Source organism: Lonchura striata, chromosome 1A, assembly GCF_050655825.1.
Source record: "Lonchura striata isolate lonStrDom1 chromosome 1A, ASM5065582v1, whole genome shotgun sequence".
In the NCBI taxonomy this organism is placed as follows: domain Eukaryota; kingdom Metazoa; phylum Chordata; class Aves; order Passeriformes; family Estrildidae; genus Lonchura; species Lonchura striata.
In genome coordinates this window covers 60,888,209-60,914,953 of record NC_140741.1, presented here as the reverse complement: position 1 = coordinate 60,914,953, position 26,745 = coordinate 60,888,209, and the positions used below count along the sequence as shown (strand labels likewise).

Genomic DNA, 26,745 nt, shown 5'->3' with positions numbered 1-26,745 from the left:
CACACACTAAGGTTTCTTGAGTTACAGTTACATCTTCCATTTTGCCTTAGAATTCATAGCATTGGTAATGCCACTACAAGGGCCAGATCCTGGAAGTTTCCTCAGTGCCTGGTGCTGTACTGAGTGTGAGCATCTGGGCCTTGTCAGTAGGCATTTCATAGACCATACAAGAACTTCCTTCTGGAGCAAAAGAAAAATTCTAACCACTCAAAGTGTTTTTTGTCATCTTCTCCTTTATTCAGCCACTGAGCAACTTTGATGTCCAGTTTCTGAATGCAGTTGGAGACCTGTTGGACCTTATTCCTGCATTATTTGATTATTCTGCACGGGGTGGACAATGCAATGTGGATTCAGGAGGCCATGGAAAATACCAGTGGGACATGGGACACTGCTCTGCACTGATCAAAGTGAGCACCAGAACTTAATCTCCAGTGACTGTGTTGATCTGCAGTGTCATGAGTCTGCATTTCTGGAGTCCTCCCTGTTAATGTTGCATGTGCATAAAGAGACTTCTGTCAATGATCAAGATGGTTATATGCAGTTGTCATTAGTGCCCCTATAGGGTTTTAAGTCCAGTATTTCTCATTTGTTTCCAAGGGGAGAGAAAAGACCAAACCAAACCCACAGAGATGGATGTTGAAAAGCTGCTAGAACTACTAGGGAATGAGGAACTACCAGGGAGAGGAGACTGGATGAGAATAACTCATTCACCTAGAGAAGTGAAGTCAGAAAAGGGGTGTTGTGAGTGACTACAAATACATTGGGCAAATAGGCAGGAAAAAAAGGAAAAGGATTATTTAAACTAAAGGACAGTGATAGCATAAAAACAAATGGATGCAAGTGGCTGATGTTTTCTGTTAATAGTGATATCTTTGAATGGCTTTCCAGTAGGAGTGATGACAGAAAAAAACCCTACAGTTTTAAAATAATTAACTGATGCATCATGGTGGCAATTACATTTTTCAGTTAAAATTATTCAGGAGATTTAATCAGCATCTGGAGACTCAATGTATCGCAGAGCAATAATATTCACCTTAAATTAAGAAACATTAACTGAACCATTTGCCTCTAGTAGGAAGTTTCTGAGTTAACAACAACTAGAAAATTGTAGAACCAGAGAAATATTTTGAAGAGATGTACCATCAATATATATATATTTACCTTTTCAAGTTAAATTTACTTGCATTTGCACCTGTACTTCACTTCAAAATGAACCAGAGGAATTCTCACAGAAACAGCATGTTTTAAATTGATGTTGGATATGTTTGAAAAGGTCTGATTTGAATGTGTGAATAGAAATATTCCAAATGAAACTGGGGGAAAACCTATACCATGTGATGCAGGTATCCCAGATAACCCCACAACCTTTTATTTTGAAAACACATAGGCAAGAATTGTTTCTAGAGGTTTCAGAAATTTATTTAGTACACAGCTAAAAGCACAAGAATCTGTTCTTTCTTCAACAATGCAATTAATCAAACTACTTAAAACAAGTAGTTTTCCCAGTTTCTATCAAGTAGAAAACATGCAGAATATCATGGGGTCTGAAATTATTAATCTTTCTGCTTCTGTTTTCCAGGTTCTACCTGGATATGAGAATATATACTTTGCTCATTCCAGCTGGTTTACTTATGCAGCCACACTGAGAATATATAAGCATTGGAACTTCAATATAGTTGATCCATACACCAGCACCAGCCGTGTCTCATTCAGTAGTTACCCAGGTAAAGTCAAGAAAACCAAAACTATGTAGATATTGAATTTGGCATGGACCACCTTACTGTCTTGTAGCTGTCGTGGCTGTGAAAAGGATGGTAACTCAACAAGCACTGGCTTCCATCTACCTTAGAACTTAAGCCACCAAGAGGACAAAATGCCAGCTTGAATTTTCTGTCTTGAACATGATATTGTTGTCATTGTCTTTTGTTGTTGATTGATCACCTTCTGTGCTCTGAATAGTACTGGTTAAATATTTTACCTCTGGCACAAACATGCTGCTTTGAATTGTGTGTGTGTAGTCTGCAGTCATCTCAAGTGCTGAACTCCTTATGATGCCTATAGCATTCGCATGTTTGGTAACAACAATTTTGAGTGCTTCTGTTTACTGCTGTGACATGACTGGTGCTGAAATGGGATTATTACTGAGTATCAGACATTTGCTGTTTGAATCAGCTTCTTTCATGTTAGGCTCAGGAGCCTTCAGTTGTTTTGTTGTTTTTGGTTTTTTTTTTTTCCTTTTCCCCCACATCTTCCTTTTCCAGCTTCTCTATAAGCTGTTGCAGAGGGGAGTATGTTTTAATGCTTATTTGGTGTGTTAGTAATATAGCCAGCCAAAATATTGAGAGTCTCTTATTGAGAGGGGAAGATGAGGCCAAATGTTAGAAATTGCCAGCAAGTAATGTTTGAGTATGTGCTCTTGGTATGGAATAGCACCAAGAAATGGGAATGTGAAAAACCAAAGCAAATCTGTAACTCCCTCTTAGAGCTGACACTGCATAAGTTTTTAGAGATGAAATTTCAAGTTTAAAAATACCTAAACAGTCAAGAATCTTCATAAAACATTTTAAATTAACTATGTACCTTAGGAGACCATCTCATTCTCATTATATTTTGATGGCTGATGATTTCAAAATGTGCTTTGTTGAGTAATGGTGCCTTACTGTAAGGGCAAGGGTTCCTGAGACTGTGACTGGCAGAATGTTTTGAAAAGCAGTTGCATTCATTTCACATTGAAAACAAGCCTTTTTCTGTGGGGTCTGACCCTCCTCAGTGACCCTTCTCAGGAATGCAGTATTTTCTGACAACTGAGATTTTTAATTTGAGGAAGGGGTAGAGGTAGTCTGAATGTCTCTTAAGTGTACAGCCTTTCAAGAGCTTGGGTTATCTGTGATTGCCTTGGAGGAATTTCACTTGCTTGTTGCAAGGAATTTTGCCAAGCCTGTGTAATTTTGTCAGAAAGCAAAGGTTTCTGAGCTATGTTCATCACATGAATGTTCATGAGGTTATTCTGGCTTTCATATCTCTCAGCTGAAATATTGATGATAGCACTACTCTTAACACGAGTGTGGCTCTGTTTAGCAACTGTTGTATGCTGCACTGTGCTGCAGATTCAAAACTGGGGATCAAGATCACCCACACAGAGCATTTATTATTTTATTTTTAGTGGGTGTCTGTGGTGATGTCTTTCAGTTGTTCCTTTTGTGGTTTCTTTGTATAAGGAAATAAAAATATTCTGTTTTTATGAGACTGATAAAGCATAGTGTGTGGCAGGTTACCTGAAAATCAGATACTGCTTTGCTGAAATGGTTGGGGTCGGTTCATTTGTGTACAAAATCCCAGTGTGCTTCCCTGAGAGTGCTGAGGTCTGTAGAGAAGGCTTATTTTAAAGCCTCCTATTGTCATGTGTGGACTCTGACATAGTGATGTGGGAAGGTGTACTTCTATGAACAAAACTGAGTGAGAACTGTTGCAAAGCATAGTTCCCATGGCTGCAGTGAAGTTTGAGAGGTCTGTGGTATGCAAAGGGTGCTCACTGGCTGCCTGATTACAGGTTGCTAATCACAAGCACTAGACAAGCATGGTCCATTGACTGCAGCAAATTGCATTAGTTGTGGGTGTAGTTCACAGACTTGCAGTTTTCCATGGCATGAGTAAGCACTGGCCTAGTAATGCTCCAGGGACATCACGTAGGAAGGATGCAACTGCCAAATTCCTCTGCTCTGTGTTATGATGGGAGATATTTTCAGAGCATCTGACTCTGGAATCTGCAGCTCCTGGCCATGGTTCAACCTGACAATTGTCAGGTAATATCTCTCTGCATAAATGTTCCTGCTTTTAGTCTCTGTCCTGATAGACATAAGAACCAGTAAGAAAGACCAACCTAGTAGTCTCTCCTGAGTAGTAACATAATCCTGTGGACATAGAACTATTAACTGCTGGAGGAAACAGAGAGCATTTAAAGACAGGTGATCTTCTAGGCCTTCAATGACATTTAGCTGAGTTATTCAAAGATTGTTGTCATCCAGTAAGATTTGATATAAAATAAAGTTATGCTGCTGTCTAAAAGGTGTGTCAGAAAATGTTAAGGGGTCATTTGTCTTCTGAGAAGGAATGTGCCAAATCCATGTTTTCTCCTGGGGTCACAGAGTAAAATGATCCCTATTATTTCTTTATTTACTGAATTTCAAAAGACAGGCTACTAGATTGCAAAAATTAGTATTTGCTGTGACTCAGTTTAGAGGTTCTGAGGCTATTGACTAACCCTGATTTGTGTTAGAGTGTGCATTTGGTACAGCTGGAGGGCCTTGCACTTCTTTGCTCATGTAGTGAGTGAGCAGGTGGGAGGACAGGCAGGAATTACAGAGTCCATCCTAGCTTCCCCAGCAGTTATCAGTGTTCTGCCACCAAGTTAAAATGTCCATTGTTAGCAGGGTATCTTCTCTGCTGCTTTCTCCCCTTCAGAGCAGCAGTAGTCCTGCAGAGGCACAGTCAAGTGCAAATATATGGGAGTTGTAATCTGTTTTTGGAGAATGATTTCTTTACTTGCTGCTCATTTCAACACTATCTCACCTTAATTCTCACTTGGACTCTGCTCAAAGTCTTCATCTGCAGAGCTGCACATAGAACTGTTCTGTAAACCTTTGGAAAGGAGGAATGTCTCTGAACTGAAAGCTTGAGCTTCACTGTCGTCTTCAAGCTCTGGAGATGAGTACTTCATGTGGCTTGTGAATCAATGCATAGCAGAGAGAAATGAAATTGTACAGAGAATGTTACTGTTCCTCACAAATGCTGAATGAAGTTGTGTTCATTTGAGGGAGTAAAGAAGTGATGATAGAGACAAGGTAGGTTCTATGTTTTGTGCCACATATCTAGTGGTGGATCAGACAGGAACCTGCACCTCTCCTCCCTTTGTGCCCCTTTCCTTCCCCACCTCAATTTTTTACGCTGCCCATTGAGGCATTCAAAGAAATGAGCCAAACTAACTGATAAAATTTATGATTTTCTTTGGATAGCAGGGAGGTTGCAGCTTCCAGGATTTTCATCCATTTGGATGGAGCTCTTTTGAACTCCATTTAAGAACAGGAATGTGCCATTTTGACTAAGCACTCTGGTTTGGATAGTGAAATACCTTCTCTGTGCTGAGCCATGGTGTTTTAAAGAATGTTAATTTGATTTTAGCAGCTTAAACAAAACAGCTGAAGAAGAACAGTTGAAGAATTTTACTTCTACCTTTCTTCCTCTGGTCTGTTATTGGGATCTTTCTTGGTTGAGCTAGGTGGTGATGTGGGAGTAAGATGTCACAAGTTATCTTGATGAATGACTATACATGTCATATCTGTATCTATACACTCTGAGGCAGGAGAGAGAGGTAGTTTGTGTCCCTTGCTTTGAAGTAATCTGGTGTTAATGCAGCATAATCCTTCCCCACAGCTTGAGGAAGAGCTGGGAGGAACAAACCATGGATGAGGCAGTAGCCTTTATTCTCAGGAATATCTTGCTCGTGAGATATCACCAGACCATTTCCTGCTTCCCTGCTTCCTCCAGAATCTATTTAAAACCTGGAGGGAAGCAAAGGAACTTGTCTGGTGAGCTCTGGAGATGAGACCAGAGCTCTAGTGTGGTATGTGCTGTTTCTTAGTGCCTAGGAGAGATGTGCAATTGGAAGGAAGACAGCTGATGGGTGATTAGTCTTGACATGAGAAGCAGCTGCTGATTCTCTGCTAATCTGGAGAGTACCTTTATTTTCCCATATTCAAATGTGTTTATACCCCAGAACATTTGGCATCTCAGCCAGGAGCTACTCCCATCTCTGAGAGGTGGGCTAGACCTCATAGCTTTGACTTCCAGCCTGTAAAGCTGACCCTTTCTGCACTTGAATGAACACCGTGACCTTTTAAAACACCAAAAAAGCTGATGCTGTCTGGTTCAGAAAGCAGCAATCTACCTCTTTCAGAACAATAGTAGCAAGGAACGTGCTGCCACCCACATGCTCTTTGATGTGCTGACTTTCTGGAGAACACTGTGGCTCAGATTGCAAAAAATGCTTTGCCTTGCTTGGCTGATTACTATCACAGTGAGTGAAACTCCATATTCTGGAAACTTCAGTTTTCCAATGGCATTTGGGAACCGAATCTAAATGGCTTAGATCCAGAAAATGTAACCAGAAGTACTTTTGCTTGTTTCTCTGTAGAGTTGTCAGGTTCATTGGAGGGAGGGGTTAAAAAAAACCCAAAAACAAAACAAATTTGACTGAGTGTTCCTAACAAAAATGGGATGTGGGTTTGCAGAGATGGTTTTACAGGAGAAACAAAGAAGAAGCATACAGTGAGATAACACTTTTAATTACAACAGATTCTCATACACACTTAGAAGAATGGCTCAAAGACATCAAATATCTGCTGATATCTCTAGACTTCTCTACCCAGATTTTATCTTCTGGATATCTTTACCATGGATAACCTGTTGATTGTGTTTTAGCTTCCCTTTGTTTCCAAGTTGCCTGTGCCTTAAATCAAAATAGTATATACCATCTTGGAATTATTAGGCTAGTAATGGTGTATCATGGAGTGCATGTTGTGTTATAAAGCATTGCAGGATAAAACTTGGTAAATACTAAGGCCCAGAAGGAAATCCCCTTCTTTTCAGCTTAGCTGAGCTTTGCAGTTTATTTGAATTACAGAGTTCAACCTTCAGTTAATTTAGCATCATTCCTTGTGTTAGCACTTGTTTTGAGTCAGGTTTTTCTGTTCTATCTCAGCTGTTGATTGAAATTGAAGAGAGAAATTACTTGCTTTATTTTGAAGTAGGACACTTGGCATTGTCACCCACAAGAATTGATGCTCAATTTACATCACAATTGTTTTAATAATTTCAATTATTCCTGTATTTAGGCAAGCACCACTTGAATTGTTATGCAGCAGATTATTGCTAGAGTATCCCAAGTCCTTGTATAAAACAGACTGGCAGAGCCAAGTTTAGGATGTTTCTCTTGTCCTTAGTTATTTGAGGGAGATCTGTGCTGATAATGTACATAATGTATTGCCTCTCTCTCCATGAGTAATACCAGATGCTAGGGTGCTCAGTTTATTCTATACTTATATTTTTTTAAATAACAGATGCCTCTAAAATACACACAGTGTATTTTTCTGGATCTGTTCTAATTTTAGAGCTTGCTTCTTTTAAGAAATTTTGCTGAACTAGAGCGCTTAAACATAACTTTTGTTCAAAGGTGGTCTACCTTTTGATTAAAGCCCAGGAATAGAGTTGTAGAGCTGGGTTGTCTTTCTTGCTGTCATAGGCTGGTGACCTTTGCAGATTGTGTTAATAAAGTTAGCTGTGGAAGATTTCATAGAGGAGCACAAACACTACAGTGTAACACAGCATTTTAGCATTTTGTACTCTTTGAAGACTGATGCTATTAAAAACTTCATAACAAGAGTTTAGGTTCTGTATGACTTCCCCATGAGGAGCTCAGTTAACAGCCTTTCTTCCCCAACCTGGGAGCCACGTATGTGCTGAGTAATCTAAAGGCCAAGTTATTTCTGCTGTACAAGTAGTCCCCATACTATCCAAGGCATATAGCTGACCTTTGCAGCTCTGTATGCCGTCTCCTGGCAAAGGGCTTGCAACTGGACCTGGCACTTCTGTTGGCATGTAACCTAGAAGGGAATCCTACCCACAGATCCATCATTGTATTGACTTTGCAGAGCTGGCAGACATAAAAAAAATCCCATGACATCTTGTCAGGAAGAGGAGTAGGTAGAGCTTCTCATATACGGGATGTGGTTTATGATTTAAGAGATGCCCGTGCCTTGGAGATGTTTTTAAGATACCTTAGACAGCAAAAGATTAAACTTGAAGGAAGGTTCTTCTGGTTGATTTAATACAGAAGAAGTAAATTAAGGGGATTAATTCAAATTAATTAAATTAATTTATGTTGTCTTTACAGAGTAGAAATCTAAAACTGATACTTGTTGATGAAAGTGTTTTTGTGGAGTTTGTACTTTGCTTTGGTTTTCGTTGTTGAATTTTTATATTTTTTTTAGTTCACTTTCTTGTTAGAAACAAACACTTCACAGGCATTTAGGGTATGTAATCCTTAGCATAAGACATAGGTTGACTTATGGAGAATCTTCCAGGCTTGGCATGCAAAAACAAAGCAAATGCTTTAGACAAAGAATTAAGAATTGAAAGTGTGACAGTTTCTCATTTCAAACTGTGTTGACAGGTGGGCCCAAAGCCCTTACAGAAGCTACTACCTCATCTTTAATCTTTGTACAGTTTGAGTTCACACACACATGCATTGACTCATCCATATCCTCATGACTTGTCTCTGTTTTGTTCTATGAGTATATCAAAGGTTCACAAAAATAACAAATTTTGTGTTATTGCTGTTTAAGGCTTTTTGGTGTCCCTGGATGACTTTTACATACTGGGCAGTGGCTTGGTAATGTTGCAGACTACCAACAGTGTTTTCAATGAAACCCTCATTAAACAAGTGGTGCCTGAATCTTTGCTAGCTTGGCAGAGGGTCCGCATTGCCAACATGATGGCAAATGATGGCAAAACTTGGGCAGAGACCTTCTCAAAGTGCAACTCTGGTAAGTACACCTTCATATGCATCTTAGGAAAAAAGATGTGTTCCCTTTACCTCTTGTACTTGTTTCTTTCCCTTAGCAGGACATGTAACTCTCTCTGTTCTCATACCCAGGAACCTACAACAATCAGTACATGGTTCTAGACCTGAAGAAGGTCAAGCTGCAGAGGAGCCTTGATGATGGTGCATTGTACATTGTTGAGCAGATCCCAACCCTTGTGGAGTATTCTGATCAAACAAATGTTCTCCGGAAAGGTAATACTCCTATAGTAGTTACTGGCTTAGGAAATCCATCTCTTTATGCCAACTGAGAATTGTGTTTTGTACCAGGGAAGGTTTGTTAAACACTAGTCCTCAGTTTAAAGTAAGGAAGCCCTGTGTGAGCAACCCTCAGCTTTGTGTGAGCATCCCTCTGTCACTGGATTAGTTGCAATCTATTCATTTATCTGGTATGCTGTGGCAGCAATGCAGTAAGCATCTGTGTCTCCTAGAAGCAGAGGAGGGGAAAATAGACTTTGTCTCCTTGCTTGTCTGCATCCTTGCCTTTTTTCAGGTATTATTTGGCCTTGTTGTAGAGACCAATGAGGGAAAATGTGAGATCTGTTTGGGGCAGTACTAAACTGTGATGCTATGGGCTACTCAAAATGATTGTTGAGTGGGTCACTCTGCAAGAAGATGAAATTTTGAATAACAAAGAAGTTCTGTGTTAAATTGATCTCCTGAACTTTTCTGGATCTCTGTTTTCTGATAAATATTTGCTTTTTAAAATGTTCTTTAATTCCCTAGCAAGACTAGCCAGAACTTGATGGAAAACAAACAAAAATCTTGGTCAAGCAGAACACTCACTATCAGGTTTAATTTGCAGGTGTTTACTAGACACATCATCAACAAAAACCCTGAGCCTTAAGTATGTCTAAAGCTTTGTGCTCCTTCTCCTAATCACATGCTGAGGAGATAAATTGATGAATTACTCATCATCAAAATGGTGGGAAATTTGTCTATGTTAGTAGCTGGTGTAGATTCTCTTTGAATTTTTTCCTTGTGTCTAGCTTCTTGGAAAGTTCTGGTTTATTCCAGGCATTGTCAGTCCCTTTGGGTTCCTTTGCCTTGGGCTTCTCAATGCTGTGTTGTGTGTAGGATGCAAAGAAGCTGATAGAGACCCTCAAGCTCTGGGACTGGAAACATTGCAGCCCCATCATGGCAGTGCTATACTTGTGCAGAGAGCCCAAGCTTGTCAGGAACCTTGAGTTCCTTTTCAGCAATGATTCTGGAGCAGTGGTGTGGCATCCTCTGTAGGACTGAGCCCAGCTCCTGGGCTTGGGCACAGAGTGACCACTTCTTCCCTCTGTGATGTAGCTGCTCTGTTCTCAAAGGTGGCAGCATGTATTAGAGGTTACACATTACTTCATACCTACAGTATGCCTTTTCCCAGATATCTAAGTGTACCTTGTGCATATTGGGTAACAGAGCATTCAGTCTCTGGGAGTTTAAACATTAGGAGGGACAGCCTTCAACACACAGGGTGAGCTAAGCTCTGCCAAAGTGCAGTTTTGGAGACCTCAGCTGCTGTAAGCGGCAGATCTGAATTCCTCCATGCCATGCAGGACACCAGACAAGTCCCATAAAGGCCCCTGCCCTGTTCCCAGGTGCTTGGAGCAGCTCAAGTGAAGGAGGCTTGTCTTTCTCAAGAGCAATGCTGGCTTAAAGTCTTTGCAGCACAGCTGACCCTGGCATGCTCCATCATTGCCATGTAGCTGGTGCACCAAAAGATAATGCACTTTGGGCACACTAGTTTGGTCAGAGTGAGTTTGCCACCAGCATTGGCTTTTTAAGTCTCTTTGAAGCATAAACCTAGAAACAGCAGAGGATGAGAATTGAAATCTCAGGTGAACAAAGGCAGGTATTGCTGTAGTAAACCTTGTACTCAGGAAAAATGAAGCATTTCCTTATGCAAATTTGAAAATGAAAAGATTTTTTTTTCTTTATGGCTTCTGTTGTTTTGTAGGCCAGTGCAGATGAGTTCTCAATACCAGGAATCTCTTACATTGCCCTTTCCAGGCAAAAATGTTCCGGTGCTTTCTGCATATTGACAAAGAAAATTCAGAAATCCTTTAGAGGAGGTGAGGGAGGGCAACACCGTCTCAAGTGAAAGAATAGGTCACAGGAATAGGTGCAGTTCATCTTTCTTGATGACAAATGAGTAATCAAAAGCAGCACATCAGAGCAAAACCTGGGATCTGAGTGTCTTCCACCATATGTGCAATATTCTTATTGCTCTCACTCTCAATATTGCTAATACCTTTTGCTCTCTAAGTGCAGAAGAGGAAAACATTTTGATGCAGGGATTTTTTGCTGCCTTCATGTCATCCCTTCCTTCCAACTTCAGTCTCTCTTGATTTGTTTTTTTTTTTGTCACTGTGCACCCTGCCAGGTTTCACTGGCTTATAGCAACCCTTGGGTAAAGCCTGGCTTAGGTGGACTGCTGCACTCTTTGCATGGGATTTGCAGTCTTGCAGAGCCTGAGACACAGAAGAGCTCTTGCTGGAGGAGAACTTTAATAGCTTCCTGTTTTAGCAATTTTAACAAGTTTTTCCAGGTGGGAGAAAGGAGTCATCTTTAGGCACTGCTTTCATGTGAGACAAATAGCACCTTTTTGAATCACAGCTAAACCTTACTGGTTTGGAAGCTGATATATCTGTATCCTCCAGCCTGTGTCGTTAGGAGGCTGGCAGGTTGTTAATTTCTGGAGGATGCCTGTATTACAATACAGCCTGTACACAACCTGTTTCCTTCAGGTTGGCTGTAGGTCACTAATAATAAGCAAATGCCAGCAGACAGGGTATTTTTGTCTTCCCTATCTTAGGCAGGACCCAAGCTGGTGAGGCTTCCACTCAGACAGTGCTTCACTGTGTATGCTGTCTGTGTATCCTTCAGGAAGTTTGGTTTGTATTTGTGTGTATTGCTCCCAGTGAGTTCCAGTTGATTTTCTGGAGCATCTTCCAGACTCCTCACACTGTGCTGGGCTGATCTTAATATGTGGAGGCCTGCATTTACCAGTGCCCAGATAGTAAATCTCTAAACCAAATCCTGATGTGTGTGATTTGAGAATGAACAACAGGGAATGTTAGTGATTTGGAGACAACTTGAAAGTATGCTACTCCTGGGCCTAGCTCATATTATATACTTACTGCCTAAAAATTAGAAAAAATTAAATGTTAAGGTGTAGTTATCTATTCTTATATATTCTAGGACTTCCTGTACCCAGATTCTAACCTGGAACGTCTCCTGGCTCTTTCCAAGAGCTTTCCATGGTGGTCTTATTTCAGGCAGTTTTACTTCTTTCAGTTCACCTACCTGAAACTCCTCTCTGGAATCCTGCCTGGCATTCTTTGCTCTTCAAAGTTAAAAAAAAAAACCCTGCAGGAATGCTTTTGGAAAAGTTAGAGCAAAGCTCTGCTCTGCTGATCAATCACTGCTTAACCTTCAAAGGCAGCTCCTGGCAAATGTGTAGCAATCTCCCATCTTTCTTTATGACTGTGTGCAACCCCACTGCACAAAGTGTCTGTGTGCTGGCCTGCCTCCTGTTGGCCCCGAGTAGCCCTGTGGTCTCTGTGTGTTTGTGTGTGCCAGTCCCCCTGTGACATCTCAGCATGGTGTATTGTTCTGCTTTGGTGAGATGGGCAGGGGTCAAATCCAGAGTGACTTCAGGCCTCTCACTGTGAAGTTTGGCAGAGGTAAATGATTTGCAGTCCTTTAAGGTTCAGCAGGGAAATCTCTACAAGAGGTCTGTGGCCACGCTGCATGTTCAGGCTCCTGCAAGTCTGATCTCAGCTGTTTTGCAGGATGAGTCCTGAGGCTGGTAGTCTGGGGGCGGGTTGCCTGGGTAGGCAGTGGTGTTATACTGGGAGTCAACCCTGGTCATGCCAGTGACTGTTGCCTTATTGTGTTCAAACCAGTTTTCTGTGTTGTTCCTCGACATGCTGCTATGGCAATGCAACATAGAAAATTATTTATTTTATTTTCTGATACAAGCAAGAGCATCCAGCTTTTCCAAGTGATTAACAGATTGGGGTTTGTCTCTGTCAGGTTACTGGCCTTCATACAATATCCCTTTCCATGAAAAGATTTACAATCTCAGTGGGTATGCATCATACGTTGTCAAGTACGGCATGGATTTCTCCTATGAGCTTGCTCCAAGAGCCAAAATCTTCCGTCGAGACCAGGGCAAGGTGACCAACTTGGAAAGCATGAAGTACATCATGAGATACAACAGTAAGACATATGTTTGCATGCTGTGGAGCTGATCTTAATAAGCAGTGTTACTTTTATTTCTTGGATTATAATGGGAAGCTGCAGCCTCACACAGAGTTCAGTTATATTTTCCTAAATGCAGAATGCACACAAAGCAAAAAAGGTAACACAAGCTTAATTTGAAGGTGGAAACTGGGCTAAAATTGCTCTATCAAGAACAAGGCCCCTTGGGCTTGTTATTTGACTTTTCCAGAAAGCTTCTGACTCCAGGAGAGAGTAGTCCAAGAGACCTCATGGACTGTTATCACCTAATACATCTATAGCCTGGCAATCTTGAAAGCCTTAAACCCTAAGCAACAGTTAGATATGATCAGACCAGAGAATTTAGTGTAAAACTTAAGGTCTTTATCCATGTTCAGGCAAATGGACTTTTGCAGGTGGAATAGAGTTAATTTTCTTAGTGGTTAATACAGTACTGTATTTTGGATTTAGTATGACAATAATGTTGATAGTTTAAGTTAATGTTGATAGTTATTACTAAAACTCTGATGTTTTAGTTGTTGATAAGTTAAGGACTTTTCAGTTCCCCATGCTCTGCCAGTGAGCAGGTACACAAGAAGCTGGCAGAGCATGGCCAGGACAGCTGACCTGAAGTGGCCAAAGGGATATTCCATATCATTGAACCTTATGCTTATTGTGTAAACTGTGGGAATTGGCTGGAAGGGGCTGATCATTGCTCAGGGATGGGCATTGCATTGGTCAGCAGGTGGTGAGCAATTGTATTGTGAATCACTTGTTTCTCTAAGAGTTTTTTCCTTGCCCTCTCTCCCCTTCTTTTTATTATTAACAATTCAGTTATTGAAATTGTTGTTATCTCAACCCATGGTTTTTACCTTTTTCTGATTCTTCTCCCCATCCCATGAGGGGTGGGGCTTGGAGGGATGTGGATGAGCAGTTGTGTAGTAGTTACTTGCCAGCAGGGGTTGAACCAGGACAGTAGGTAATGCTGTGTTGTTTTTTCCTGACAGGGCTCTACTTAACTGGATTAAACCCAGCTTAATTAACTTCTGGCTAAGCCCATCTCAAAGTACTGATAGGTTTAGATGCTATATTTTTATTCCCAATTATAGGGAGCTTGCTGATTGCTGGACTTGAGGTCTGGGAGGCCTCTCCCAGGGTGGGGTATCATTCCTGTCTGGGCTGTGAGTAGCAGCATGCTCATAGATGCTGAGCTCACCACCTTCCTCTCCTGGCTCGCAGCTACTGCAGGGGATGTCCAAAGGTTTTGCTCCTTTATGCTTATTTTAATCCAGAACAGGAAAACAAGGGATCTCATTGCTGCATTTCCCCCTCTCTTTACCCCTCCACCCCCCAACCTGCCACCTCCCTTTCTCTTCTGCTTTTCTCTCCTGACAAAGTTTCTATAAGCTTTCATCATGGGAATTTCATCAGGTGGAATTGCAGATATCTGTGGTTAGAGGTTGGCAGTGGTGCTCCTGGGATGCAGAAGTAGCTGTATGGTCTTGAATTAGGAGCTTGTCTACTTATGTCCTGTCTTGAGTGCTGATCTGTAGCTGGTACCAAGGGAGAAGCACAAAAGCAATCTGACAGAGTGCAGTTACCCAGTTCTTAGTGGCTCCAGTACTTGGCATCAGCTTTTTGTGAGGAGGTTAACTTTCTTTCTTTTCTTCTGCTCTTCCCACCACGTTTCACCCCAGACTATCAGCATGATCCTTATGCTGAGCACAATCCTTGCAATACCATTTGCTGCCGGGAAGACCTGAATCCTTCTTTACCAGTGCCTGCAGGCTGCTATGACTCCAAGGTAAATTACCTCAATTTCAATATCTGCTGAATGTTTGCTGCAGTCTGTTTGTGCTCCTGTCAGACCTGTAGCATGTTTCCCTGCACCAGGGCAAGCATGGCCAGGTATGTCTGTTCCCTCTTTTCATGCTGTCCCAGTGCTCAGGTACCCCCTCAGATGGGAATCCTCTGCAGTCTCATTTCCTGTCCCTGACATCAGTCCTGGCACAGTGGGACAGGATACAGGGGGATGTGTATGAAACAACTATGTCCATGAGAGCTTGTGGTGTTAAAGGGTTAAACCCCAAAGCCTTACAGCAGGAAATGAGTCTGCAGCTCACTCAGGGAAGGAGACTGTTGTATAGCCTCAGCCTCCTGTTCATTAGGACTCTCTGAGTGCCTCCCAGAAGCCCACAGGAAAGGGATTGCAGTCTCACTTCAGGTTTACATTTACAAAAGCCTGGCTCTCTGGTAAGCCACCCTGCTCTGGGGCTCCACCTCTCTGCAAAACTGCTTTCTGAAAGTTTGGTGAAGATCACTTTGCATTTTAGGGGGTTGTGGGAAAATCCTTAGACCCACTGTCTGGAGCATTTATTTTAGGCAGGTTATATGATATTTTCACTGTGAAGAGGAATGCCCAAGTAAGCAGCTGTACTGAAAAGTTGTACACTGTTTTATCCTGTGGGATCCAGCCTGCTGCATTTCTTGATTATGAGTTTGGTTGCTAGGATGGGCCTGGGGAGGCTATTTTGATATCTCCAGTGCTGTGTCCAGCCAGCTGTGTGTTGTAGTGGACAGTAGTGGGAGACTCCCAGAGCTGGGTAATACAAGAAGAATGCAGAAAATGGCCTTGTAGAGTGGTCTGGTAAGGGAGTTGTCAGTACATGCTGTAGTGCCTTAGCCAGCACAGTTAGGCAAGGAGAACGGGCCGGGCTGGAGGTGGAATGGGGCCCTAAGGGGGGCATTGAAAGAAATAACCCAGAGCACACCTGTTTTAGTTATAAACCCTACAGAAAAATTTACTGTTTGTGCTTGGGAAGATGGAGCAGGCTTGGGACCTCTTTGGAGACAATGAAGGAGCAGCACAGAGCCTGGGTAGCAATATTAAATCTGTGCTGCCTTTTTCCATTCCTGAATTACCTTGACATGCCCAGGGGATGGCCCAAGTGCTCAACATGCAGCAGACCTTAGGGCAGACCCCTCATCTGCCTGCTGCAACCTCATAACATTGGGGAGGGTTGTCCTGAAGGCGGATACTCTGGCTCTTTCATCCTAGCAAGGGCAAGTGTGAGCTTGTGGGTTGCTGGTGCCCTGAATTCAGCACTGGCTGCTACATGACTGGAGATGCCTCTGCGCAGGGGAGGAATCGCTGCCTGTGCGTGCTTCCCTCTGCTCTCTTCTCTTACCTCATTATTAAATCGCCTGGAGCTGTTCCTGCTGTTTGGCATGGGGATGTGTCGAGCCTCATGCTGCCCTTTTGCCCTGGGTTCCTGTCCTTCATTCCAGGTGTCGGATTTCCGCCTGGCTGCAGCGTTCACAGCCTCTGCCATCAATGGCCCTCCGGTGCAGGGCGGTCTCCCTGTCTTCAGCTGGACACGGTTCAACCGCACGCGGCACCAGGGCCTGCCTGAGTCATACAACTTCGATTTTGTCACCATGAGGCCGATCCTGTAAAACCAGCGTCAGTATCCACTAGTGGATTTTTTTTTTAATGGAAATATTATTTCTTGTGTAATAAATCAACATGGATGTCCACATCCCTGTGCCTTATACCTGCCTTCCCATGTCCTGCCTGCTAGGCACTTTGTACTGATATTGGCTGCTTCACTGCAGCCCAAAGCGAGTTCCTCTTTTCTGAGCTGTTTGGGTGGCCCTTCCTCTGAGCAGGATTGATGAGAAGCAGGTGGCAGAGCTTTATGTTGATCTGAGCCATCATCACAGCTGTTCCCAGAGCAGGAGGGAACAGCAATGCCACCAGTGAGAGTGATCTGTTTCTAGTAGCAACATGGAACCTGTGTCCAGAGCTGGGCCAAACCAGGTGGCTGCTTTGGGCTGTGATGGCCTTACCCCAGTGCTGGCTCGATGTCTGCCTTTTGTCTGAGTTGTGTGCTGCCAGTTGCTTCCCATCAAGTGTGTGTTCTCCATGGCAGATCTGTCTGTTCTGTACAGGATGTGACTTTCAGTGGCACTGTCAAGACTTCCTTTGTGTGGTCAGAGAAGCTGGCAATGTCAGGCTGCAAAAGAGGGTGAAGGGAAGCAGCCTGGTGCTTTGGAAATGCCCCTGGCTGCAGGGACAGAAATGTGATGCAATTGATCTCTTGCAAGGGATCTCTCTCTTGGAATGGATCAGCCTATGCAGTTGCTCAGTGCCATCTTTGCCTGCTCTCTCAGATGTGGCAGGGGAGTGTGACAGTGAGATGGTGTGAGGGCCAGGGCTGTGCACATTACTCTTAGCTACTTGTTTACATCAAGGAGTCAAGTCACTAGGCTGTTTTGTGCTAGATGTTCTGTGTGTAATTAAGTAAAACAAAATAAACAGCTTTTTCCTCATGTCCTTGATGGTCCAAGCTAAATAGTGCACAGCACTGCCCTGTGTTACGAAGGTGAAGAATGATGAGTAGTGTGAGGTTTTAATGAAGCCTCTAGCATTTAGCTTGTGTGATGGGGAAGGGAGCAAGTTACTGGGTGAGGTTCTAGCTAAATATTTGGCTGTCACAGTAAGGGTGATTTTTGCCAAGGGAAGAGGGAGACCAGAAGTTACAGCAAAGCTGTTGTTGACAATGAAAAATTTATGAAGGGACTGAAGTGATTTGTTTGCTGAGGTAGGAGGTAGGTGTGAGGTACTGTGTGCAGAGACCTCCTCCATGTGGTGGTGGAGCCACTGCCACACATTGGATTGAATTGACCTGGATTGAACAGGCTGCAGCAGGCATTAAGGACAGCACTTAAGGAATGGATCTGGGTCACGAAAAGCACTGCAAGGATCTGAGCTGCCAGCAAGCAGAGGACCAAGAATCAGCTGCTTGTTTGAAACTGGAAGTGCAGAGGGGCTGGAGGATGGCTTGACTTCACTGTCATTCCTAGACAATGCAGCAACAGTGCAAGATGTATTTACTGCTTTTTCACACAGTTTTATATAAAAATACAAATGGAGAAGTACTGTTTCAAAGTTGGTCCCCAGGGACCAGGAAGTTGCCAATGGATTACTGCAGTGAACAGTGTTCTTGACCCACGGCACAGCTAGATGCTTCCACCAGCAGGAAATGGAGCTGTGTGGCACCTGTCATGTGCCCATGACATGACAATATGCCTGGAAATGTCAGCTCTGCATTTCTCTCACCTTGAGCCTCCTACCCTGACGTATGACCTGTTTTGTGCTCCAGCCCAGAGTTCTGAGAAATCAGAGATCTTCTTTTGAGAGTGCCTTTCTGTAAGTAAATATTTACACTAATGGGATCTTGTAAGCCTTAGGACTCCAATCCGTGACTGTGGCTATTTTTTTTGCCTTTGGTTGTGCTGCTAAAGGCCACTGCATTCCTCTTGCTGTGCTGTCCTTTGTGCTTTCTTTGTTGCCAGGCCAGCCAGGGCTGATTTTCCAGTCCTGACCACAGCAGTTGGGTCCAGCTCCTCTTCCCTGCATAGCTGCATCAGTGACCAAGGGGGCTTTGATAGCATTGCATGACCCTGTAGGCAGGTGCAAAAGAACTGACAGATGGCTACATGAAGTTCAAAGGTCTCTTTGAGCAGATGCCACTTGGAGTAAAAAGAAGGTATTCTCTAAGCAGAGGATTTGTGGCAGAAGTTGCCATCTTTTTCATACCCTGCTTCCAGGTTTTTCAAAGGCCTATGGTTTCTGACTTTTTAACTTCAGGTTTCCAGGTTTGGCTGAAGAGGGCCTTAGTTGGTGGGGAGATGGAAGTGGGAGGTGGTAGTGATAAATCTCTCTTGCCATAATGAAAAAAATCCTCTTCAGTCAATGCACAGAGGAAATTATTCCTCTCAGCAGGACTATCAAAATTGTCACATCTAACACAAACTTTCACATGCTTTACCATCCCCTTTTCTGAAATTCAGTAGCAAACTTATCCCTTCTGGTTCTTGTCATACCCTGCACAGCCTCAGCTGTGCCAGGGGCCACGGTCTGTCACAGCATTCTCCCTCTGTAGCAGGAGACACCTGGTCAAGGTCTTACCAGTGCCTGCCCAGCCCAGGCTGCGCAGTACTTCAGGGAGCAACCAGCAGCTCTCCTTTGGCAGTGTCCTGGTGCTGTGCTGCTGGCTCAAATTTGCTTCTCAGCGAACTGCTGGGGTTTTTTCAATTTCCTTAGTAGAAGCATCAGTGGTGTGCAGAAACAGACTTTGATCTGGGGCTGCAGCACTTCTTTCCAGACCTACCATGTGTGTGTGCCAGAGCTACTCTGCAGCAGACAGTGAGTGTTCTGCAGGTTCACATTCTTGTTTTGCTTTACTTCAGCAGGAACTGCAATTAAAGGAGTACTTGAGCAGAGTAGTTATGCTATATTTGATGATAAAACATAGGTTCTGCACTATGTGCAGTACATATACTTGTAGTTTAAATAGGCAGTTTGAGAAACTCAGGACTTTCAAGTGGGATCGTGCTGAGGCATCATTTCACAAGATCCCATCATCTTCTGGTCAGTAACTTGAAGGAAATTTTAGTAAGTGCATGGAAACTAATTATTAGCCTCACAAATTAATTACATGCCCTCAAAGTACAGGCTCAGCACTAACTCAGGTTCAGTATGTCAGTAACTCCATGTTCTAAGTACTTTGAGTGCTCTACAATTTGGCAGCAGAGTTGGGTCCAAAAGGCAGATTTTCCCAGACTGCCTTCTAGTTCAGCTGTTTATTGGTCCCTAATGAGTTGCACATCTGTCATGGTGCTGTTCCTGGCTTCTACCCTTGAAGCAGCTGGGTGGGGGGGGGGCAGAGCCCTTCATGATGCCTACATTGAAACATGCTTTTGTTAATTATTTGTTTATAATTTATTAATCCTGATTTCATTTTCCCTGAGTGATGCACAGCAGCTGCTCCCTGGCCAGGTGAGTGGGCCTTCATGCTTGAAGGGTGCTCTGAAAAACTCTGGTACTTTGTCCAAAGCCTCTTGCTGAAAGAATGACCATTGCTTCAGAGGTCGATCCTGGAATTTTGGAGGACAAGGAGAGCAGCACCAGCAACTGGATTTCCATTCCTGCATTCATCTTGGGCAACTTTGGGGTGCAAGTCACTTTATTCTGTCTGTCCACACTTTGCAGAAATGCATGGAAGGCAACTTTCCAGAAGTTACAGCATTGCTTTGGTTTTTGCTTCTGTGAGGGCAGTGCTGCGCAGTTGACTTCCTGGGAATGACCAAGAGCCAAACTCTTGCTGCTTGATGTTGGCTGAGCAAGGTTGCAACACCTCTGAAGAGGAGGAGGAGGATCTGGGCTCTTTTTTGAGAGTTACTTCCTGTGGTGTCAGGAACTAAGCACAGATGACTCAAAATGTTAAAAACTCAGGAGGTTTATTTCAAAGTATAAATTCCAGGCTTGTCAGACAAAATCCCACTAACAGTTAACACAGACACAAACTAATCTACAATACATACAAAAATGGGGAAAGCTGGCAATTGCCCAGTTTAAACTGGAAATTAAATCAGTCTTACATTTTTTATTTTGCATTTACAAGTCCAGCTGCAAAACAAAACAAGAAATCAGATTTGGAATTTTTCAACAAAGGATTTTGCACATTTGACTTTTGATAACCAATAAATTACTAAACAGGAATCTCTGAACAACTACTACTCAGCTATCTTATTTACAGCTACACCCTATTTTAAGATAGCAGTACAAATATATATGTGTGTGTATATATATATATATATACACACACATATCTATACATGTATATATAGGCATATGTATATAAAAGAAGAAAAGAATGCTCAGCCTGCATAATGACAAAGAAAGACACCTTTTTAACTTAAAAGGGATTAAAAGGAAAATTCATTGATTTGCTTTCTCCTAGCTCTCCTTAATTTTTCCCTTCTCCTCTCAGAAGGTGTTTGGAAGGGAATAGATTTGTATGGCAGGGCTGGCTTAGTGTCATTTAATCTCTTCTCCCTCCAGTGTTTTCATACAATGCCCACCCCTACCCAAATCAGCAAATTAAAAAAATATATATTTAATATATCAAGCTTCTATTTAAAATATCTGCATAGATATTTTTGACAAAAGAAGAATACTCAAAGCCTGTATACAGAAGGCAGAATCACAGCTTGATTTTGTACAGTGTATGCAATACTCATCCTGGAAAATGGCTGTCTTGGCAACAGGAATGAATGTGACCCATCCCTTTATAATATCAGGTTTTATTTACTGTACATTTAAGACTAACAGCATGAAGAACTGAAGTGGCTATTTCTGTTACAGTACAAATGATGTTCAGATCCTAGTACTGAGCTGAGTCGTGGTCCCAGTGAAGACTGAGGGGTTTTGCCTTTGTTTTCAAAGGAAGCATGGTAAGACCCCTTAAATTTACAGGGAGAACACCATGAATGTTTCCAGTCTTGTGCTAAAAACCTTGGGAATGGGTGTCACAGTGCTTGTGCTCAGTGATCTAACAAAGCTGGGGCAGCACAAACAATTCCAAGGAGCAATGTCAGACCAACGCATAGGGAAACTGCTCAGAGCATGGAGATAATTACAGACTGAGAGAGCTGCATCCTTGTGTTTTCTGAAGCTGTCACTGGATACAATACAGATGCCATACCTGCAGTCTGCCCCCTCCTAGCATTTATGTTTTTGTATCCAGTAGTTTTTTAGCCATACTGCAATATAAGAGGCCAGTGAAGCTGTAACTAGGAGAAATGCAGCACACCATTTTGCCATCAGCACTCCCCCCCCCCAGCAGGGCTCCTCTCCAAATAGATGAACTAACTCAAATTACTTTCAACCTGGACATCTAGATGCCCTTATATCACACACACAGAAAACAATTCAAACCTATAACACACCAGTGAGTAAATGAAGATGGAAAATGCAGCTGTAGTCAATTCTGTGTTTGCTAGAACACTGGCAGCTCAGTCCAAGGCAGTACTCCTGAAATGTCATGCACCCAGAGACAGCAGCAAAACACAGAATCACAGAATTCAGATAGTCAGCAACAACTTTATACCAAGCTATTTGAAGATGGAAAAAATTGCATTAAGTGCAGAGAAGAAACCGAACTCAACACTTCACTTAAAAGCCATATAGAAATTTTTAGCGTATTTAAAAGTGGATTATTGGAAGGCTTCAGTGATTGATACTTTTCATTGATGAGGAGACTAGTCTAGAAGGACAGTATTAACACACCTGTACTGAATGTTGCCAAATATTTTAGTAATACTTTCAAATAAAGTCTGTAACTGAAACAAATTGTTTCTGGTTGATTGTTGCTAGCAGAAAGCTTCTCAATAGTTTTAATCTTTTGGGGAGGTAAAGGATAATAAAACCATCAGCCACTAAACTACATGGGAAAAACTGCCATGAGGTAAGGAATTAAGCACTACTTGTGTTTGTCAGCAAACTCACTGCAGAGGTCTGCTCCACAGTGACAGTGACTGCACAAAACTGGCATACTTTTCTCTTTGGGCATCAGTGATTTGGGGACCAGCTCCCTTGAAGTCTCCACACCAAACCAGGTATCTCAAAGTCAAGCTGTGCTTTATCACATACTTCTCCACCAGTACTTGTTCAAGATACTGAAATCCGACCTTTAACAGCCCTGCTGGGATGAAACAAGGAAGTGGTTTTTCTCCCCATAGCTGCAATGTCTTTGGTCAACAAGGGTGTCTCACAAAATCCTGCCAGAAACCCAGAACTGCTGCCATACAGACCAGAAATGGATCTGTTAAGACAGAAGCCAATTTTACAGTCAGTTCAGTGAAGAACTGTATCTTTAGTAAATAAGTATGAGTCTTCTTTGTGTAATGATGCAGCCCACAAAACCTCCAAATGGAATGACACATCATACCTATTAATAATTCCACTGGAAGAAATAAAATACTCTAATGCAGGACTTGCTCCCCCTGCCTATCCCAAAGGAGACAAACCTAAAACAAGGGATATCTAAATGGAAGCTCAAGCTATAACAAAGCTCAGGTGTAGTTTGGGTTGGAATCACAATTTAATAAATGAAGTGCTAGGTTGTATCCTCATGTTTATTTTAACTTTCAAACTGTAAAATTTTATACTACTGATACAGCCAAAGGCTCTTTGGTACATTAACAAAAAATTGCCCAAGGAATTGACAGCCATCAACTGGAAATAAGTGTTCTAATGTCTATTACAGAACTGTTTTTATAAGGACCCAAATTTAGTCTATTTCCACAAACAGACTAAATGCATTTTTAAGTAATTATTCTTTAAAATAAGCAAACAAAACATTTACTTAAACACAGAAAAATTTAAGGAATTTTTGATAATAGCACCATAAACACAGGGACAACTGCAGTTCAAAGGAAAGGTTACACATTGTTCATACAGTGTGAACCTTCTCTGAGGATACTTGGATTTAGCCAGAAATTTTGCTTGCCAAAATCAACTTTTAAATGCAAGTTTCCATACAGAGAATATCCATAACTCACCTGAGAGAAGTGACACTCCCAGCTACATGTAGTGCAGTAAACCAGACAGAGGTCTACAGTGCCATTTCTTTCACTGTTGAGGTTCTAAACAAAGGAACAGTTACAGAACCCATAATCATTAAGTGTATTTCATCAGCCCTGCTTGGGGATTTAACTTCTCTGATACTTCTTCAAATCTTGCTTCACATTTCAACATGCTGGTTTTGAGAAAGAGCACTGAAATGAAAAAATGTCATAGTCTGCAGCTTTGCTACATGGTGAAGTGGATTAAAAAAAAACTTTCCCCTCTAAACCTACTGTTTAGTTCTATTGGGTAGGAATGCAACCGAAAATCGCCAAAATTCAACCTTGCATCTACTTTGTTGTCCAGGTGTGTTACAATTTTGTTCTGCAAAAAGCAATTTTAACACGTCAATGACGGCAGGGGACATCCACCAATTTCTTCTCTCAGCTCAGAAGCATCATGAAAGCCTCTATTAACATTTGCAATCGTTGACAAGGTTTAGGCAGGCAGGTGATGGGGGAGGGAAGCACACTGAATCCAGCTCCTTTTGTACTCACTGAGCGTCCAAACGAGTGCAAACAGGTAGAAGCTTTCATGGCACCACACCACGAGGATTTCTTCTTTGGCTGAATTGCACCTTTCCCAAAAGAACTAAAAAAGGCTCTGGAGGAAAGTAATGTCTAGATGCTGAATATTCTTGACAGGATAAAAACAACTATTCAGGAATTGCAGTAAGGAAAGGGTTGCGTGATACTGCAGATAAGAACAAATTCACCATCAGATGTTGCACTTTCTTGTCTTTACATAAATAGCAATTACTGCAGACCTAGAAAATTAGAAGCACTAATAAAAGACTAGAAGGGTAAAGGGAAAAATAACTCCAAGCAAATAAAAGAACACCACAAGGTATCTGGCTACATTTTATTTCTGAAATTATTCTTTAAGGCACAAAATAAATCTAAAAAATAGGGCTGGATGTATGAGGGAAGAAACAGAAAAATTGTCAGAACTATAGAGGTGTGAATGGAGTCTTTACAATCCAGTTTCAGGTCTGGGAAAGCTCCCAGGATGAGTAGAGAAGGATAGTGAAAATAGAGGAGCATTTTTACTTGGAAGAGGTAGGAGGTTGTGGGGTGATTTATTATTTTTTTTCCACCACCTCCAAATTTACACAGGTTCCTGGCCAGACTCAAGTTCCCTTCCCTCCCCTCAGATAGCTTATTACAGTTTGTAAGGTAAGACCAGACCACTCAAGCCTCCAGTACAAAAAGTGAGGGTTTGAATCACCCTTCATGCCACAGTCTGCTTACAGAATGCTGGGGGAGGGCGGGGAAAGGCAGATTGTTTATGCCCTTGTGTTGGTGTCTCAATAGACATTACGTATGTATATGTTTTACTTCAGACAAACTGCAATTTACTATTTTGTTTCCACTCTGAAGCAGAATCCCAGGCATTCAGGGTGCTCTTGGATAAAAGATAGTATGGATCTAGGTGAAACACCCGACATGGAAGGAAAAAACAAAATTTTCAAATGGCCAATGACATGAACTATTTAGAAAAAACAGGCTCTCTTGCTGCAGGTCAGACTTTATTTTTCTTTTGGATCTGAGTGCATGTAGTGTGTATCACACAACTGTCTAAAATAATCCTGCAGAATGGATTTAAAGGTGAATTACATGCATGGGATCAACTCCTCCCACAACTGGGGCAATTTTTGATAGCAGGACAGGTTTAAAGGGTCCAGAGATCTCTAGTTTAACTGCTCTGGGAAGAGATCACATCTGTGGACTGCGGGTCACAGAAGGGTCCAAAACGTCCATAGACATCCTTAGCCCGGACTGCAAAGTAGTATTTGCTGCCAGACACAAACTGTGTCAGAGTGCATGCCATGGGCAGCGGCAGCGCCTTCACCTCCCCGATCTTCTTCCACTGCGAGGGCATGGTGGCACTGGGGTCCTCGTGGTAGGCATACAGGTGGTAACTGTCCACAGTGGCACAGCTCCGGTCCACCTCCATCACGCTCCACGACAGCACAATCCCATTTTGGCTCTGTACCCGGGCCAGCTTCAGCTGTGGCTTTTGAGGTGGAGAAGTGTTGGCAGCTTCAGGGGGCAGACGTGGTGGCTGTGGTGCCTCTGGAAGTGGGGCAGGATGTATGGGGCGTGGTGGCTCCTAAGCAGCATAAGAACAATAAGGGAAAGGTCAGAATCTACAGCAATGGAAGGAGGCTTTAATTCATCGTTCCCCAGGTAACTGGAAGCAGATGAGCCTGCAATCACCCAGCCATCACAACTCAAGGTCCCTGTCCCCTGCAGAGGCAAGGCAGCAGCTACAAACAATGGGAAAGGATGGGAACAAGGATGCCATAAATTCTTAACGTTATTCTTACATAAATCCCTAGTTGTGCAAATGATCATTGCCACAGTAATTTCCTTCCCTGTATCTTCTTTGCTTCCCAGCCAGGAGGGGATGAACTCGACACTGTGCCCTTTACCAGGACTGTGCAAGCAGGTTCACAATGACTTTGAAACCATCTACGTTTGAGCTGCTGTTCCCATGTTACCTGACACCCCAGGCAGGCCATTAAGCTGACAATTCATCTTTTCTACAGACAGGTACTCAGTCACAAAAGTAAGACAGGGTAATGATGCCACATAGATTCTATCACCTTAAACTGATCACAAAAGCTAGGCCTCACTTTCCTGAAATTTCTGAAATAAGGGTACAAATGTGCCTTTCCAGTGATACTTTTTTATACTGCAAAAACAGTCTTAGGTCTCTAATTTATATTGGTTAAGATGAGTTTAGGAATGTGGTTACAGTGATTCAAGCCTGAGATCTTTCAGGTTGGAATCTGAGGTAGTTTTTGGCATCTTAAGTGTTCTGTGTGATGTTTGCTTCATTCTCATTTTTTATCACTGAAGAGTGCATTGAGTTGATTGTGTCTAGACTGAAAGGATGGTAAGCCACCTTCTTGACAATATAGTTACCATTTCAGGACACCATAAGCAATCTGACTGCCCAACAGTGAGTGTACAGGCAACATATTTGAAATGCAATTAAATCAGAGTCAGAGAAAATTCTCAAATTCTAACTAAAAGGGCTTTTAGGTGATGCAGAAGTAATCACCCTCAATGCTGACTAAAAACCTCTGGGGTTGGGGAGTTTGCAACCTTGGAGATTTGCTCTGTACCTTGTTCTCCTGGGTTTTGCAAACAGCTGTACTAAAAACTGGTCATGCAATTCATAGCCAAACCATGACAAAACATTTTACTGGCAGCTCTTCTGTACCCTTGACTCCACGAGTCTCCTGCAGACAACTCATGCAATAATTTTCAGTATGTTCTCTTGGTAATTTGGAGAAGGCCAGGGTAAGCTAACAGATTGTACATATTTTATCATTCTGGGCAGGAGTTTGCTGTAGGTGACTGAGTGGTGCCATGCACAAAACTGGCTGTGAAGT

At 42.4% G+C, this 26,745-nt stretch overlaps 2 protein-coding genes across 21 annotated transcripts in view; one reads left to right on the top strand and one right to left on the bottom strand.

Annotated features, from left to right (window-relative positions):
• PLBD1 (phospholipase B domain containing 1) overlaps nt 1-16,407 on the top strand; it is a 37,938-nt gene extending 21,531 nt beyond the window's left edge. The window contains exons 5-11 of the mRNA XM_021552826.3: nt 243-407; nt 1,580-1,724; nt 8,400-8,600; nt 8,711-8,851; nt 12,683-12,868; nt 14,566-14,672; nt 16,157-16,407. Coding sequence (XP_021408501.1) covers nt 243-407; nt 1,580-1,724; nt 8,400-8,600; nt 8,711-8,851; nt 12,683-12,868; nt 14,566-14,672; nt 16,157-16,324 — 1,113 coding nt within the window. The 3' untranslated portion in view covers nt 16,325-16,407. The remainder of the gene's footprint in view (nt 1-242; nt 408-1,579; nt 1,725-8,399; nt 8,601-8,710; nt 8,852-12,682; nt 12,869-14,565; nt 14,673-16,156) is intronic.
• A 3,747-nt stretch (nt 16,408-20,154) lies between these two features.
• The window catches only part of ATF7IP (activating transcription factor 7 interacting protein), a 78,405-nt gene continuing 71,814 nt past the window's right edge, over nt 20,155-26,745 (bottom strand). For all 20 annotated transcript variants that reach the window (XM_085569863.1, XM_085569865.1, XM_085569864.1 and 17 more), the window contains one exon: nt 20,155-25,454. In XM_085569863.1, the coding sequence (XP_085425989.1) occupies nt 25,038-25,454 (417 nt within the window). In that variant the 3' untranslated portion in view covers nt 20,155-25,037. The remainder of the gene's footprint in view (nt 25,455-26,745) is intronic.